Here is a 12,974-nt window from a genome sequence, read left to right on the forward strand (position 1 = left end):
ACACATATATATTTGGGAAATTATTTTAAATTTATCAAATTTATGTAACTGCCAAAAAAAGTGATTTTTTTCATTAACTTTAACAAGTGTTTGTATCTTTTTTTAGAAAAGTTCTTGTAATTTTTTAAACATGTTTGCATATATTTTTTTGTAAAACTAAATGTAATTTTATACTATTAAAAATGCATCAAATATTTATAAAAAATACGTGATAATTTTATGGAAATACACGAACATTCCTATAAAAGTAACACTACTTTACATTACATGAGTTTTTCTAAAAATGCCTGCACAAATTTTATAATTGTAGAAACTTTTTTAAAAGTAAATAAACACTTACATAAATGTTTTTTAAAATATATGAACATAAAAGTGATTTTTTTAGTTGGCATGAATATTTTTTGTTTGTGGATTCTTGTATATCGCACATGCTTTTGTGCATGTGTGCCATTGCAAATAAATAAGCACTGATGCAACAATAATTTTCATGTATATTTCCATCGTTGGTACGTATTGGTCCATCCACACTTTGCTTCGGACAACTCAGCTCACGGTCTGTGTACCCACTACAGGTGAATGAATTTTCAACTTACGATGGCGAACACAATAAATTCAGAATGAAGAGTTCATGTGAAACTACACTATTTGTAGCAGGTGTTTTGTAACATCACCATTTTGAAAGGCAGAGGCCATTTCCTCAAGATGGTAGTATACAGAGCAGAAAACAGTGGTTTCACTTGCTTAGAGTAGGGCTTGTCTTTGTAGTGCTCATCCCACCTATATATGGCACATTACCGAAATAGGAAAAATGGCTTACACAGAGAAGAGTGTAGAGAAATTATTAATACTTGAATTTCAGCAAAGGAAGGAAGTGAGCCACCATGATTATAGCAGTAAAACATGTATATGGCTCACTTTAGAAACACAAACTTGCACATGCCTTAACGTTGCTGCATGTGTGAGAAGTTAAGAAAAGAAAAATTTATAAAAACGTTTAGAGTTACACTGCACCAACTGTCAAACATCATTCTGAAATTCATTGAGTTATTTCGTTGACCAGCTGGTACCTGATTTTTATAATTTGTTCACTGCGAGTATGTAAGAAGACATATCATTGTAAAATTTTAGTAACTTCATTGATTTGGGCGAGTGTGGATGGTATTTCAGTGACTACAGCACCCCTTTCGGTAAAGCAGCAAGAGAGTTAGGGATGGCCCTGTATTGTTGTATAGACATCAAGATCTGTAACAAGATAAACTGAGAAGGGCTACTTACAGATGGTGCCACTGGATGGCACATTGCAATCTAAAATAAATAAACAGGGTTAATTTTTTTTCTTATTAACGTAAGGCATGGAACAGTTAGTATATGCACATGAACCAATCCCCTTCGACTCATTACTCAAATCAGTCAATTATAGTGCCCGTATAACATTTGGACACATCAGAGAGGATGCCCAGTATTGGAAACAAAATTTATGCTGCAGAAAAAATCCAGACATGAAGCAATCAGGATATACACATTCAGAGATTCCCTTCGACGTTACTCAAATCAGTCAATTGTATATCCCGCATAACATTTGAACAAATCAAAAGAGGAAGTATCCTGACCACATATGACAAGCCAATCCAGGGACACAGGGATTCCCACCTACTCTATCTATCTACAAACAAAATTTTCCCTCTCCAGCACCAGAATGGGAGTGGTCAACTTGAGCTGCTTTACTGCATTCTTCTTGAACTCAGCACGTCAGGATCCAAAATCTTAACAGCAACCTGTTACAGCAACATACAAGGGAATCAAATACTACCATCGTCATCTCAAAAGCCTCACTTTTCATAGCAAAATAAGCTCAGATCACATTACTTCTTGTTGATGAAATCTATCACGCTAACCAGAAAACTAACCAAAAAATGGAAGGAAATTGCTAATGAGCCACATCACAGATCAAACAAAAATGTTATCTCTGTTTCAAGAATTTCAGCCCATGAAGTCACATATCATCTATTTGAATATGATACACGAACAGTCCTGACCTGCTGGTAGCTTCTTCTTCTTCTGCAGCAGAACAACGTCGTCGCAGTCAACAGGCACCCTTCTTCTACCAATCACCTCCGAAGCCCTCAAAATGTTCTGAGGCAAGAAATCTTCCCCCACCGGCGAAAAACCATCTAGCTCCAGAATGAGTAACCGCCTGGCGTGGCTCGGAGCAGCGGCCTGCCCGAGATGAGACGCGGCGCCCTGCCCAAGATGAGACGCGGAGGAGGTCGACGCGGCGCCCTGCCCGAGATGAGACGCGGAGGAGGTCGACGCGGCGCCCTGGCCGAGATGAGGCGCGGAGGAGGTCGAAGCGGCGCCCTCGGCGAGAGGAGGCGCCGAGGAGGTCGAGGCCCCCAGGCGGAGAGGAGGGGCCGGACTGGAGATCCCGAGCCGGAGAGCCGGTGCGGAGGAGAAGGAGGCGGCGGCGGACGCCTCGAGGGCCTTCCGCTTCTTTCTTGACGACGCGGGGACGGCTTTGGCCTTCCCCTTGGCCTTGTCGCCGCGGGGGCTCGGGTATATCTTGGATACGGCCATGTCGGCGCCGCCGTCGAGCTTGCCTTCGTCCCCGGCAAGGGTGAGCTCCTGCATTATGTAGCCTTGCCGGATTTCCTCGCCCTTCGCGTCCAACACCGTGAACGAGAACATCTGCCGGGCTCCCTGGATGGCCTCCGAGACGAGCGGCAGCGGGGACCGCTCGGATTTCCAGGTGCCCCCGGGGACGCCTCTCTTCTTTCTCGAGTCCGTTGCAGTCTTGCGGCGGACGAGATTGACGAAGTACAGCGCCGAGCTCCGATCCGCGGCGGTCGCAGACGGGTATGCCGCAAGAAGCTCTCGCGGATGGTAGTTGTAGATGTCCACGTTGAAGAGGAAGTACGGGGGCAGCATCCATGGGGCGAGACCCCTCACCCGAAGGCGGAGCACCCCGAGGAGCTCAAGGTGGCCCTCGTCCGTCGCCGGCGGCGGCAGGGGCCCTGGAGGCGGCAGCGGCAGGGGGGCTGGAGCGGCGGGCGCCTGACTCTCTTCGTCGCTTCCCTCCATTTTCTTGATCGGGTCGGGTTGGTTTGGTTGCCGTGGGTTTGGGCGGCCCGGCGGAGCGGGTATTTGAAGGGGGGAGGAGGAGGGAGGCGGTTGCGGTTGCGGTTGCGGGAGGGAAGCAAAGAAATTCAATCTCTGTGTCTAACTGAAGAAGAAATTTCAGATGAGGGACAGAGGAATTGGGTGTCTCAACTTAACTGAAGAAGAAATTTCATACGGGGGGCAGAGGAATTGGGTGTCTCAACTTAACTGAAGAAGAGATTTCAGATCAGGGGCAGAGGAATTGGGTGTCTCAACTTAACTGAAGGAGAGATTTCAGATCATGGACAGAGGAATTGGGTGTCTCAACTAAACTGAACTGAAGGATCATGGTAAAAAACCCCTGGTTCAGAGTTCAGAGGTTAAGGCAGAGTTCAGAGAAGCACAGGTGTACTGAACTAGAGGCTATATGTTTCAAGCATTCAATTTAGCAGTGCAGCCGGGCGCCATCCGGGTTGTCGTCGAGACCGATGCAATGCTGCTGGAGCAGGCCATGAATCGCGAAGAACCAGACCTGTCAAGGTATGCGGTGCCTATTGAAGATTTCAAGATGCAGGCAGCACGCCTGTGCTTCTCTAGCTCTGCTATTCGGTCAATCTAGCAGCACACCTGTTAGCAAAACTAGGAATTGGGTGTCCCAACTAAACTGAACTGAAGAATCAGGGTAAAACCCCCCTGGTTCAGAGTTCAGAGGTTAAGGCAGAAGTCTGGTTCAAAGTTCAGAAGCTAAGGCAGCGACTGGATGATTTGTCGGACGCCTGCGAGATGAGCTAATCCAGAAATGCTCAAAGGAGTTGGATGAAATATCTGTACGGAGAAGAGAAGATGCTATGGCGTCAACGCTCTCGAGTCACTACTATCAGAGAGGGGGAACAAATCACCATATGTATTTTCAACGAAAAGCAACATGTCGACAAAGGAAAAATAAGATTAGGCAAACTAAAAGATGCAGAGGGGATTGGGTTCAGGAAAAGAAGAAGATTGCGGAAATGGCAACAGAATTTTTTCAAGAAAATTATACGAAACTGATGATACTCTTGAACCAGATGTGTTGCTGAACCTTTTTGATGCAAAAGTCGGGCAGCACACACGGTCTGAATCATGGGCTCCGAAGGCGGTTGCGCACCGCGCCGTCATCGATATGGTTGAATCACATACAGTATGTGATTGCTGAACATAATTGGTCAGAAAGCAACACAGTTGGGTCACTAAATTTCTTTTTCCCATAATCTGAACAGATGCTGCATAAGCCATCACTCTACCTTTCTGAAGATAAGCGGCGCGCCTGTGCTTCTCTGAACACAGAGGGGATTAGTGCAATTATACAGCGACCAAGTAGTTGTATATTGGAGATGAACCTATGATCATTTAGCAATGCCTACAGTTTAATGAAAACGTTCTGCCACCATGCCAACTCTGACAGTCTGACCTTTGTAACATAAGTGATCAATCGCCAGTGAGTCCGTAAATGGGCTTCAGTTGTACAATCAACTTCTTCAGAAAGAGCATGCTGCATATTCTCTTTTGCTGCTACAAAACACGGATTAAAAACCATGTAATTTGAACCTCACGCGAGACGGGTTCCACATCAGTTACGCTGGCTGGACTGTGCTACTCCTGTACTATAACACATACTGCCTCTGTACATTTTTATAAGACGTTTAGGTAAAAGTTGTGACCTAAAACGTCTTATAAAAATATACAGAAGGAGTATAAAGAAAGCAGTGTTAAACAGGCCGCTTGTAATCAACAACCAGTCAGAAAGTTAACAACGCGCTCAACTGAGAAAAGGAGGTGATAAGGTGCACGCAAATATGCTAACCCGCACCCGCCCAGATGCCATGTGTGCATTTTCAGGTCAGGCATGTCAGTCTCCTGCCCAAACAGATCAAACTCCTGCTAATTGTCTGCATCAGTAGTTTAACCCCCATCAACTTCCTCAAAGAAGCACAAAAAGAATATGAGAGGTCAATATGCAGGCAGAGTGAGGAGGGGAAGTCGAAGATGTGCCTAAACCATCCCAAGCCGCCATTACTTGAAATAGAAGGGATCAACGCAAGAGCCATGGATGCCGTGAAAGTATTATATTTAGATTGAAGCGGAAGGACAAAGGGGAGGTTGGGAAAAACAGTTGCTTGGACTTGGACATCGTAATGTCGCCGCCGGGGGCAGACGAACCACGACGGAGGGTGAATGTTCTTCTTTTCCTCAGTCGAGACCAGAAGAGAAGTGACCCGACGATTGGGCTGTTTCCCGGCCCGTTTAACGACATGACGCCTTGGCAGCCCTTTTATGTTTGGCAGGCCGGTAACGCAGGTTTGATGCACTGTGAAAATGATGCAGTGACGCTCGGTCGGACAACTAAAAGATCTGGACCGTGCAACAATGTGATCGGACGGCTCAAAGCATTGAATCGCTATGGTGGCTCCTAGCTAGCTCTGTTTTACTGTTTTGTAATAAGTGCAACAGCATGTAGTGACTGATTTCAGACAGCAGCTTTGGATCAAACCATGCATGTGATGTATGATGCAGAACTGCAGATGATCAACTAACCTGGCTCCAGACCACCCGCTGCACGGCTGGATCGACCTTCTCGTGGACGAGCCTGCCGGTGAGGAGGCTGTAGATCACATTAAGCTGCATTGCCCAGTAGTTAAGAGATTTCCATTAGGCTCAACCAGACCAGAAAGCGTCAGCCAAGTTAACCAGCATGATGACTCAGTACAGATAAATCATGAAAGAATGTCAATATAAGCACCGCAATGGTCTACAGTATGTGATTGCTGAACATAATTGGTCAGAAAGCAACACAGTTGGGTCAGTAAATTTCTTTTTCCCATAATCTGAACAGATGCTGCATAAGCCATCACTCTACCTTTCTGAAGATAAGCGGCGCGCCTGTGCTTCTCTGAACACAGAGGGGATTAGTGCAATTATACAGCGACGAAGTAGTTGTAGACCAATTAAGGAGAGAATTCGAAGTTCTAGGGGATAGTGATTTCTGAGATAATGTGTGGTTTTCAGACCTGCAGGCAAACAGAGCATCTAGAGACGTGACCGACGGCATTCTGGTTGTACTCCTCGGTGATCCTGATCTCGGGCAGCTTGTCGATGCACGCACTCGGCATGCCGTTGGTTCCCTCGATGTCGAAAAGATCAGGGGCCTCCCTGAACTGCGATGAGTCCACTGCGTTCATCTGTATGGCCAGAGAAACATGCATGATATTGTCAGATAAGTGCAACAGCATGTAGTCACTGATTTCAATTCAGACAGCAGCTTTGGATCAAACCATGCATGTGATGTATGATGCAGAATTGCAGATGATCAACTAACCTGGCTCCAGACCACCCGGTGCACGGCTGGATCGACCTTCTCGCGGACGAGCCTGCCGGTGAGGAGGCTGTAGATCACATTAAGCTGCATTGCCCAGTAGTTAAGAGATTTGCATTAGGCTCAAACAGACCAGAAAGCTTCAGCCAAGTTAACCAAGGTTATGAAGCATCAGAAGGTATGTTCATTGTTCAGGTTGCAATCTCAGTCAGTTGTGTACGCCCCCAAGTCACTTGCAAATTAGTCCATGTAAGTTAAGCAACACGCGCTGATACATTAACAGACAAAGGAAGTGCAGGCAAGCAAGCAAGCGTGTCAGTTGCAAAGATGATGGCCTGCTCCTAGCTACTTGCTGCCAACTAAGGACTGAATCAAGCATCTACTATGTGCTTACCACGTACAAGATGCTCCAGATCCCGGACCGGCGGGAGCGCCAGAGGCGGATGGAGGAGTCGACGACCTCGATGGACACCAGCGCGCCGGTGATGGCGCCGATTCCAGTGCCACGGAAGAGGCCGCTCTCCGTGGCGAGGCCGATCAGCCCGCCGGTGACGGCTCCCAGGAACAGCCCGGCTGCACAAGAACACACACACACAGATGAGGGGGGGAGCGACGGCGCGGTGGTCGTCGTGGACGGCGCGGTGGCCAGGGAGAACGCCGAGAGGCAAGGCGGGGGCGGTGGCGGGGGCGGGGGCGAGGGCTGGAGCTGGGCGGGCAGAGAGACGGCGGCCAGCCAGCAAGGTGGAGGTCAGCCGCGGCGCCGTGTGGGGTGGGGAAAGGGGACAAGGTGAGGGAGCCCGATCCTCTAACATGCTACAGTGTTCTTCTTGTGTAAAAAAGTGAAATGAGCCAAGTCAAGGGAGCTTATGAATTGAAATTGACTTTTTTTGAAAAAGGTGAAATGAGTTTTTTTTAATTAAATTAAAATGAGTCTTCTAAAATTGAAATTGATATTTTAAAAATTGAAATTGGTCTTTTCAAAGTTGAAATGAGCATTGTTCATGGGCTAAGAGTGGAGGAAAGTCAGGTTACTGTAGCTTACCCGACTTTCCTCCGAATGTTAGAGAATCGAGGGGACTCATCGGCGCTCGCTGATCTCGACAGGGGAGCGCTAGATCGAAGGGCAAGGGATGGATCGGCCCTCCTCCCGCATTGGCTCGAAGAAGGCTGGCTCGTCCAGCTCGGTGATAGTGAAGATGGCGGAGGCGATGGAGAAGTTGGACGTTACAGAGGAGGAGGCAACTCCTTTATTGATGGACGATGTACGGATCGGAGCAAAACATAATTGGCTGGTGGAAGGGAAGATTTTGTACCGTAATTTGTCCCGTATATAGACGATCTCCGTGCCCTCTGCCCGTCTTGGGCCATTGGAGGCGGACAGAGATTGCTTCCGGTTTCTTGGCTAGAATTTCTTGGGACGGGGTGAGTTGCCTCGGATTTCTTGCGACGGTGGGAGGGGGATTGCGTTTGTTGGTTGGGGCCGTTGCGTTTGTTGGTTGGGGCGGGAGGGGGGGTATTTGAAGGGAGGAACAGGGGAGACGCCACAACAGGGGAGGCTCAGCAAGCCCTCTTTCCTTCAGAGGCGGCTGCGGTAGCGGTTGCGGTTGCCGCTGCGGGAAATTCGATCTCTATCGGTCTCTGTCTCAAGTTAACTGAAGAAGAAAGTTCAGACGAGGAGCAGAGGAATTGGGTGTCCCAACTAAACTGAACTGAAGTAGAAAAAAAAACCTGGTTCAGAGTTCAGAACTCAGAAGCTAAGGCACAAGTCTGATTCAGAGCTCAAATGAGTTGGATGAATATCTGTACAGAGAAGAGAAGATGCTATGGCGCCAACGCGCTCGAGTCACTACTATCAGAGAGGGGGAACAAATCACCATATGTATTTTCAACGAAAAGCCGCATGTCGACAGAGGAAAAATAAGATCAGGGAAACGAAAAGATGCAGAGGGGAACTTGGTTCAGGAAAAGAAGCAGATTGAGGAAATGGCAACAGATTTTTTTTTTCAAGAAATTATGCGAAACTGATGATACTGTTGAACCTGATGTTGCGGCTGCCGTTGCGGGACGGGGGAAGCAAACAACTCTGTCTCAAGCTAACTGAAGAATTGATTTCAGATGAGGGACAGAGGAATTGGGTGTCTCAACTTAACTGAAGAAGAGATTTAAGAAGAGGGACAGATGAATTGGGTGTCTCAACTTAACTGAAGAAGAGATTTCAGATGAGGGACAGAGGAATTGGGTGTCTCAACTTAACTGAACTGAAGAATCAGGGTAAATGTTAACAATCCAGCTATGATTCAAAGGTTGCAAGCCATTGATGGAGGAATTGGAAGCTAACTAATGGAATTCATGGAGGGGATAGGGGAGGAAGACGAGCAGTACAGGAACGGGAAAGCGGAGAAGACGACACCACGCCAAGCTGAGGCCGAAGCCCTTCCGTTTGTCCCCGTCTTCAGATGCCTTTCTGTTCTATTTGTACTCATCTCATGTAGTAGTTTGCTGGCAGGCCCGGGCCCAAGAGGCGCCCTTCTGTACGGCCCAGCTACAGAGAGTGAGGCCACTGACATTCCCTCTTCCTTAAATTTCGGCTTGCACTCAAGCCGACTCAATGTGGAAACCAAAGGGATCCCATGGTACTTGGTGCTTCATGACTTCGCCAAGGTGGCGGTGGCCGGTGGGTGCCGTAGTTGAGGCGGAACTTGGCGAGGTTGAGGTAGCAAACGACGCCGACTTGCTCAAGGAAGTAGTCGTCGCTGATGTTCACTTGGTCACAGAAAGCATTGAGGTAATAGTGTTGGTTGACAGAGACGTTGTCAGAGCATGGTTGAGGCAGTGGCCGTGATAGTAGGTTGGAGCTACAACATTCCTCCTTCCTATTATATACTTCAGCTTGAGTGAAAAGTCCGAAGAAATAGAGAAGGGCCCAGATGCCTGGATCCCCTGACAACTTGCCTTGACAAAACTCCACACTGCAGGATCTCCATATGGCAACATAAGCAAGGAACTGAAATGCCTGTGGAACAACGAGGAACACCCAGAAGCACTTGACGGTCCATACGCCATCGGTAACAACAACATATGCAACAGGAATCCATACACTGTCACCTGGAACCCAAGTCAGCATATCTCAGCAGGAGAGCACTCGGCCATGGATTGCAGATATGTATTGTCAGGAACAGAGCACGCATAGCAGTAGTCAGCTTGGATACTGATAATGATATTGAAACCAGATATCTTCCATGAGCTCACTTCTGTGGAACAAAATTCAGTGGTCTGTAGCATAACCGAACATGCAGTAATAGGTCTGTCGTCAGTTATCCCCCAAATCATCAGCCACATGTAATGTTGACCAGGAACATGCCGCGACGATGGAGACCAGGCTTTCAACTCAACTGAAGTCCATGAACAACTGAGAGGTATTTGGTACCAGCATTTGTTTGCTGTCCAGGATCCCACGGCAATGCCAAGAAAGCAGCCAACAAAGACCTGTGACCAATAATGTCAAGTAAACAATAGGTGTGGATCACCTCGTACTCAGAGATGAGGCTACACACTGAAGCAATGGTGATGCAGTAGCGTTGGTAATCAGGCATGTTGGCATGTATGTGCATGTCATGAAGAATAAAATGTGTTGGTGTTGCTTCGAACAATCCTTGCCTCTTGGCAACATCCGGGCATGCTAAGTCAAACAGCCATGCAATTTCCACTTGGTGTTTTTCAGTATACTGGATCATCCTGAAGAAAAAACATGAAGAATAAGCTCATAAATTCCCAGCAATTGCGAAATAAATTCTGGGAAGCACAAGAAGATATACTTGGAATTGGGGTACTGGCTTAATAAAATTGGAGTAGTGGCTTGTTGAAATCCAGCCCGACTAATCCTAAGTGGAAATTCATCTGCTGCTGCTGCTGCTGCTGCGTGGTGGGTGGCGCTCCCCTGCTTCCCGGCTTCTCGCTGGAGGTGAATCGATCCTGCAAATAATTGGTACTCGAGGATCAACGGGGGGAGACAGGGAAGCAAATCTTCAGTGCCGAGGGGGAAGAGCAGCAAACCGGGTGACCATCTTGGTGGCTGGAGGCGCAGCTCCCGGTGGCGCGCCACCACGCCGGCATTCAAGATGAGGGGGGAGCGACGGCGCGGTGGTCGTCGTGGGGCGAGTCGGCGTGGACGGCGCGGTGGCCAGGGAGAGCGCGGAGAGGCAAGGCGGGGGCGGGGGCGGGGGCTGGAGCTGGGCGCGCAGAGAGACGGCGGCCAGCCAGCAAGGTGGAGGTCAGCCGCGGCGCCGTGTGGGTGGGGAAAGGGGACAAAGGTGAGGGAGCCCGATCCTCTAACATGCTACAATGTTCTTCTTGTGTAAAAAAGTGAAGGGAAGTCAGGGAGCTTATGAATTGAAATTGAGTTATTTTGAAAAAGGTGAAATTAATTTTTTTTAAATGAATTAAAATGAGTCTTCTCAAATTGAAATTGGTATTTTAGAAATTGAAATTGGTCTTTTCAAAGTTGAAATGAGCATTGTTCATGGGCTACGAGTGGAGGAAAGTCAGGTTACTGTAGCTTACCCAACTTTCCTTCGAATGATAGTGAAGATGGCGGAGGCGATGGAGAAGTTGGACGTTACAGAGGAGGAGGCAACTCCCTTATTGATGGACGATGTACGGACCGGAGCAAAACATAATTGGCTGGTGGAAGGGAAGATTTTGTACCGTAATTTGTCCCGTATATAGACGATCTCCGTGCCCTCTGCCCGTCTTGGGAGACCCTGAAGGTCTTGTTTTTCGTCCGCTAGGAGAGAACATGCCTGTCGCTGAATTCGAAATCCTGTGTGACATGGACACGGTTTGGGAAGGACCGTCATGGCACGGGAGCAAGCACGCGGTGATCCTGGAGAAATTTGAAGAATGCATGCCCCCATCATAAACTCAAATTTGATAAACTTCAGATTTGGGCAAGAGTGATTATTCTTCCTTATAATATGAGGAACGGCACTTGGGGTCTTTCAATCGCCTAGCAAATTGATAAGGAAGCAAAAGTTGTGCCAATTCATCTGGTGGGTGGTTAGAGTCACAATTGATGTGTAAAAACCCTTGAGGATATGTATTATTTTTTATTTGACACTGAGAAACGACAAGGATTGGTATGATATACAATATGAGTAACTTCCCCACTTCTGTTTTCGATGTGGTCGTTTGGGACATTCAGATTTAGTATGTCCAACATCGGGTGCTAGAGATGATGATGGAAATCTTTTGTTCAAAAAATGGTTTAAGAGGGCGGATGAACGGAGGAAAGCGTGTTTTGGGGAGAAATCTTCGGGCGACCAGCAGAGTTCATGGCATAGTAGACGAGAGGTGTCAATTCGGAGGTGACGTCCGCTCCGAAGAAGAATCAATGAACAAGCGCAAGGGAGGACCTCAGCAGCTAAAATTCTTCAACATTTTTAAAATATATGGTCAATATTTTTTCTGTACACATTTAACATTTTTCAAATGTTTGATCGATAGTTTTCAAATACTTACTCATCATTTTTTAAATACTTGATTAACATTTTTATATACATGATCCAATTATTTCATCATTTTTTAATAATTGGTTAATATTTTTTTCTATAAGCATTTAACATCTTTCAAATACTTGCTCAACATTTTTTTCAAATCCTTAATTAACATTTATATATATATGATAAAAAATTCATCATTTTTTATACATGGTGAAATTTATTTCTATACACACTTATCATTTTTCAAATACTTGTTCAACATTTTTTCAAATGGTTGATTAAAAAATTTATATGCATGATAAAAAAATTCATCTTTTTTTAATACATGGTCAATATTTTTTCTATACACATTAAACATTTTCCAAATGCATGATTCACATTTTTTGAAATGTTTTATGTAAAGTATTTTGTAATATAAAATATCTGGAAATATAAATAAAGTAAAACAAAACAAAAAACCTAAAAAAACAACGAGAATATGGCATGTGGCCTGGTATAGACCCCAAGGCGAGTGTGTTAAGCTAAATGTTGATGCCTCCTTTGTATCTGCTTTGGGATCAGCGTTGTTGGGGAACGTAGTAATTTCAAAAAATTTCCTACGCACACAAGATTATGGTGATGCATAACAACGAGAGGGGAGAGTGTTGTCTATGTACCCTCGTAGACCGAAACGGAAGCGTTGACACAACGTAGAGGAAGTAGTCGTACGTCTTTCCGATCCGACCGATCCAAGCACCGTTACTCCGGCACCTCCGAGTTCTTAGCACACGTACAGCTCGATGACGCTCCCCGGGCTCCGATCCAGCAAAGCTTCGGGGATGAGTTCTATCAGCACAACGGCGTGGTGACAATGATGATGTTCTACCGACGCAGGGCTTCGCCTAAGCACTGCAACGATATGACCGAGGTGGAATATGGTGGAAGGGGGCACCGTACACGGCTAAGGAACGATCACGAAGATCAACTTGTGTGTTCTAGGGTGCCCCCTGCCTCCGTATATAAAGGATCCAAGGGGGGTGCGGCCGGCCCTA

General features: G+C 46.6%; 3 protein-coding genes across 3 annotated transcripts; all 3 read right to left on the reverse strand.

The window, feature by feature from the left end:
• Positions 1-1,516: 1,516 nt before the first annotated feature.
• Positions 1,517-3,106, reverse strand: LOC119330579. Its single transcript, XM_037603691.1, has 2 exons — positions 2,037-3,106; positions 1,517-1,775 (listed from the first exon to the last, which is right to left on the reverse strand). Exons 1-2 carry the CDS (start codon positions 3,076-3,078, stop codon positions 1,765-1,767), a joined length of 1,053 nt encoding a protein of 350 aa, XP_037459588.1. The 5' UTR covers positions 3,079-3,106; the 3' UTR covers positions 1,517-1,764.
• Positions 3,107-4,916: 1,810 nt separating this feature from the next.
• LOC119334138 (NEP1-interacting protein 1-like) lies at positions 4,917-9,508 on the reverse strand. The gene is made up of 6 exons (XM_037606771.1): positions 9,398-9,508; positions 6,840-7,151; positions 6,449-6,532; positions 6,141-6,311; positions 5,668-5,751; positions 4,917-5,021 (listed from the first exon to the last, which is right to left on the reverse strand). The coding sequence occupies exons 1-6, from the start codon at positions 9,506-9,508 to the stop codon at positions 4,968-4,970; spliced, it is 816 nt and encodes a 271-aa protein (XP_037462668.1). The 3' UTR covers positions 4,917-4,967.
• On the reverse strand, positions 7,171-11,301 carry LOC119334139. Its single transcript, XM_037606772.1, has 4 exons — positions 11,296-11,301; positions 10,499-10,781; positions 10,261-10,417; positions 7,171-10,180 (listed from the first exon to the last, which is right to left on the reverse strand). Exons 1-4 carry the CDS (start codon positions 11,299-11,301, stop codon positions 9,829-9,831), a joined length of 798 nt encoding a protein of 265 aa, XP_037462669.1. The 3' UTR covers positions 7,171-9,828.
• Between the last annotated feature and the right edge of the window lie 1,673 nt (positions 11,302-12,974).

Source organism: Triticum dicoccoides, chromosome 7A (assembly GCF_002162155.2).
Source record: "Triticum dicoccoides isolate Atlit2015 ecotype Zavitan chromosome 7A, WEW_v2.0, whole genome shotgun sequence".
Taxonomy (NCBI): Eukaryota; Viridiplantae; Streptophyta; class Magnoliopsida; order Poales; family Poaceae; genus Triticum; species Triticum dicoccoides.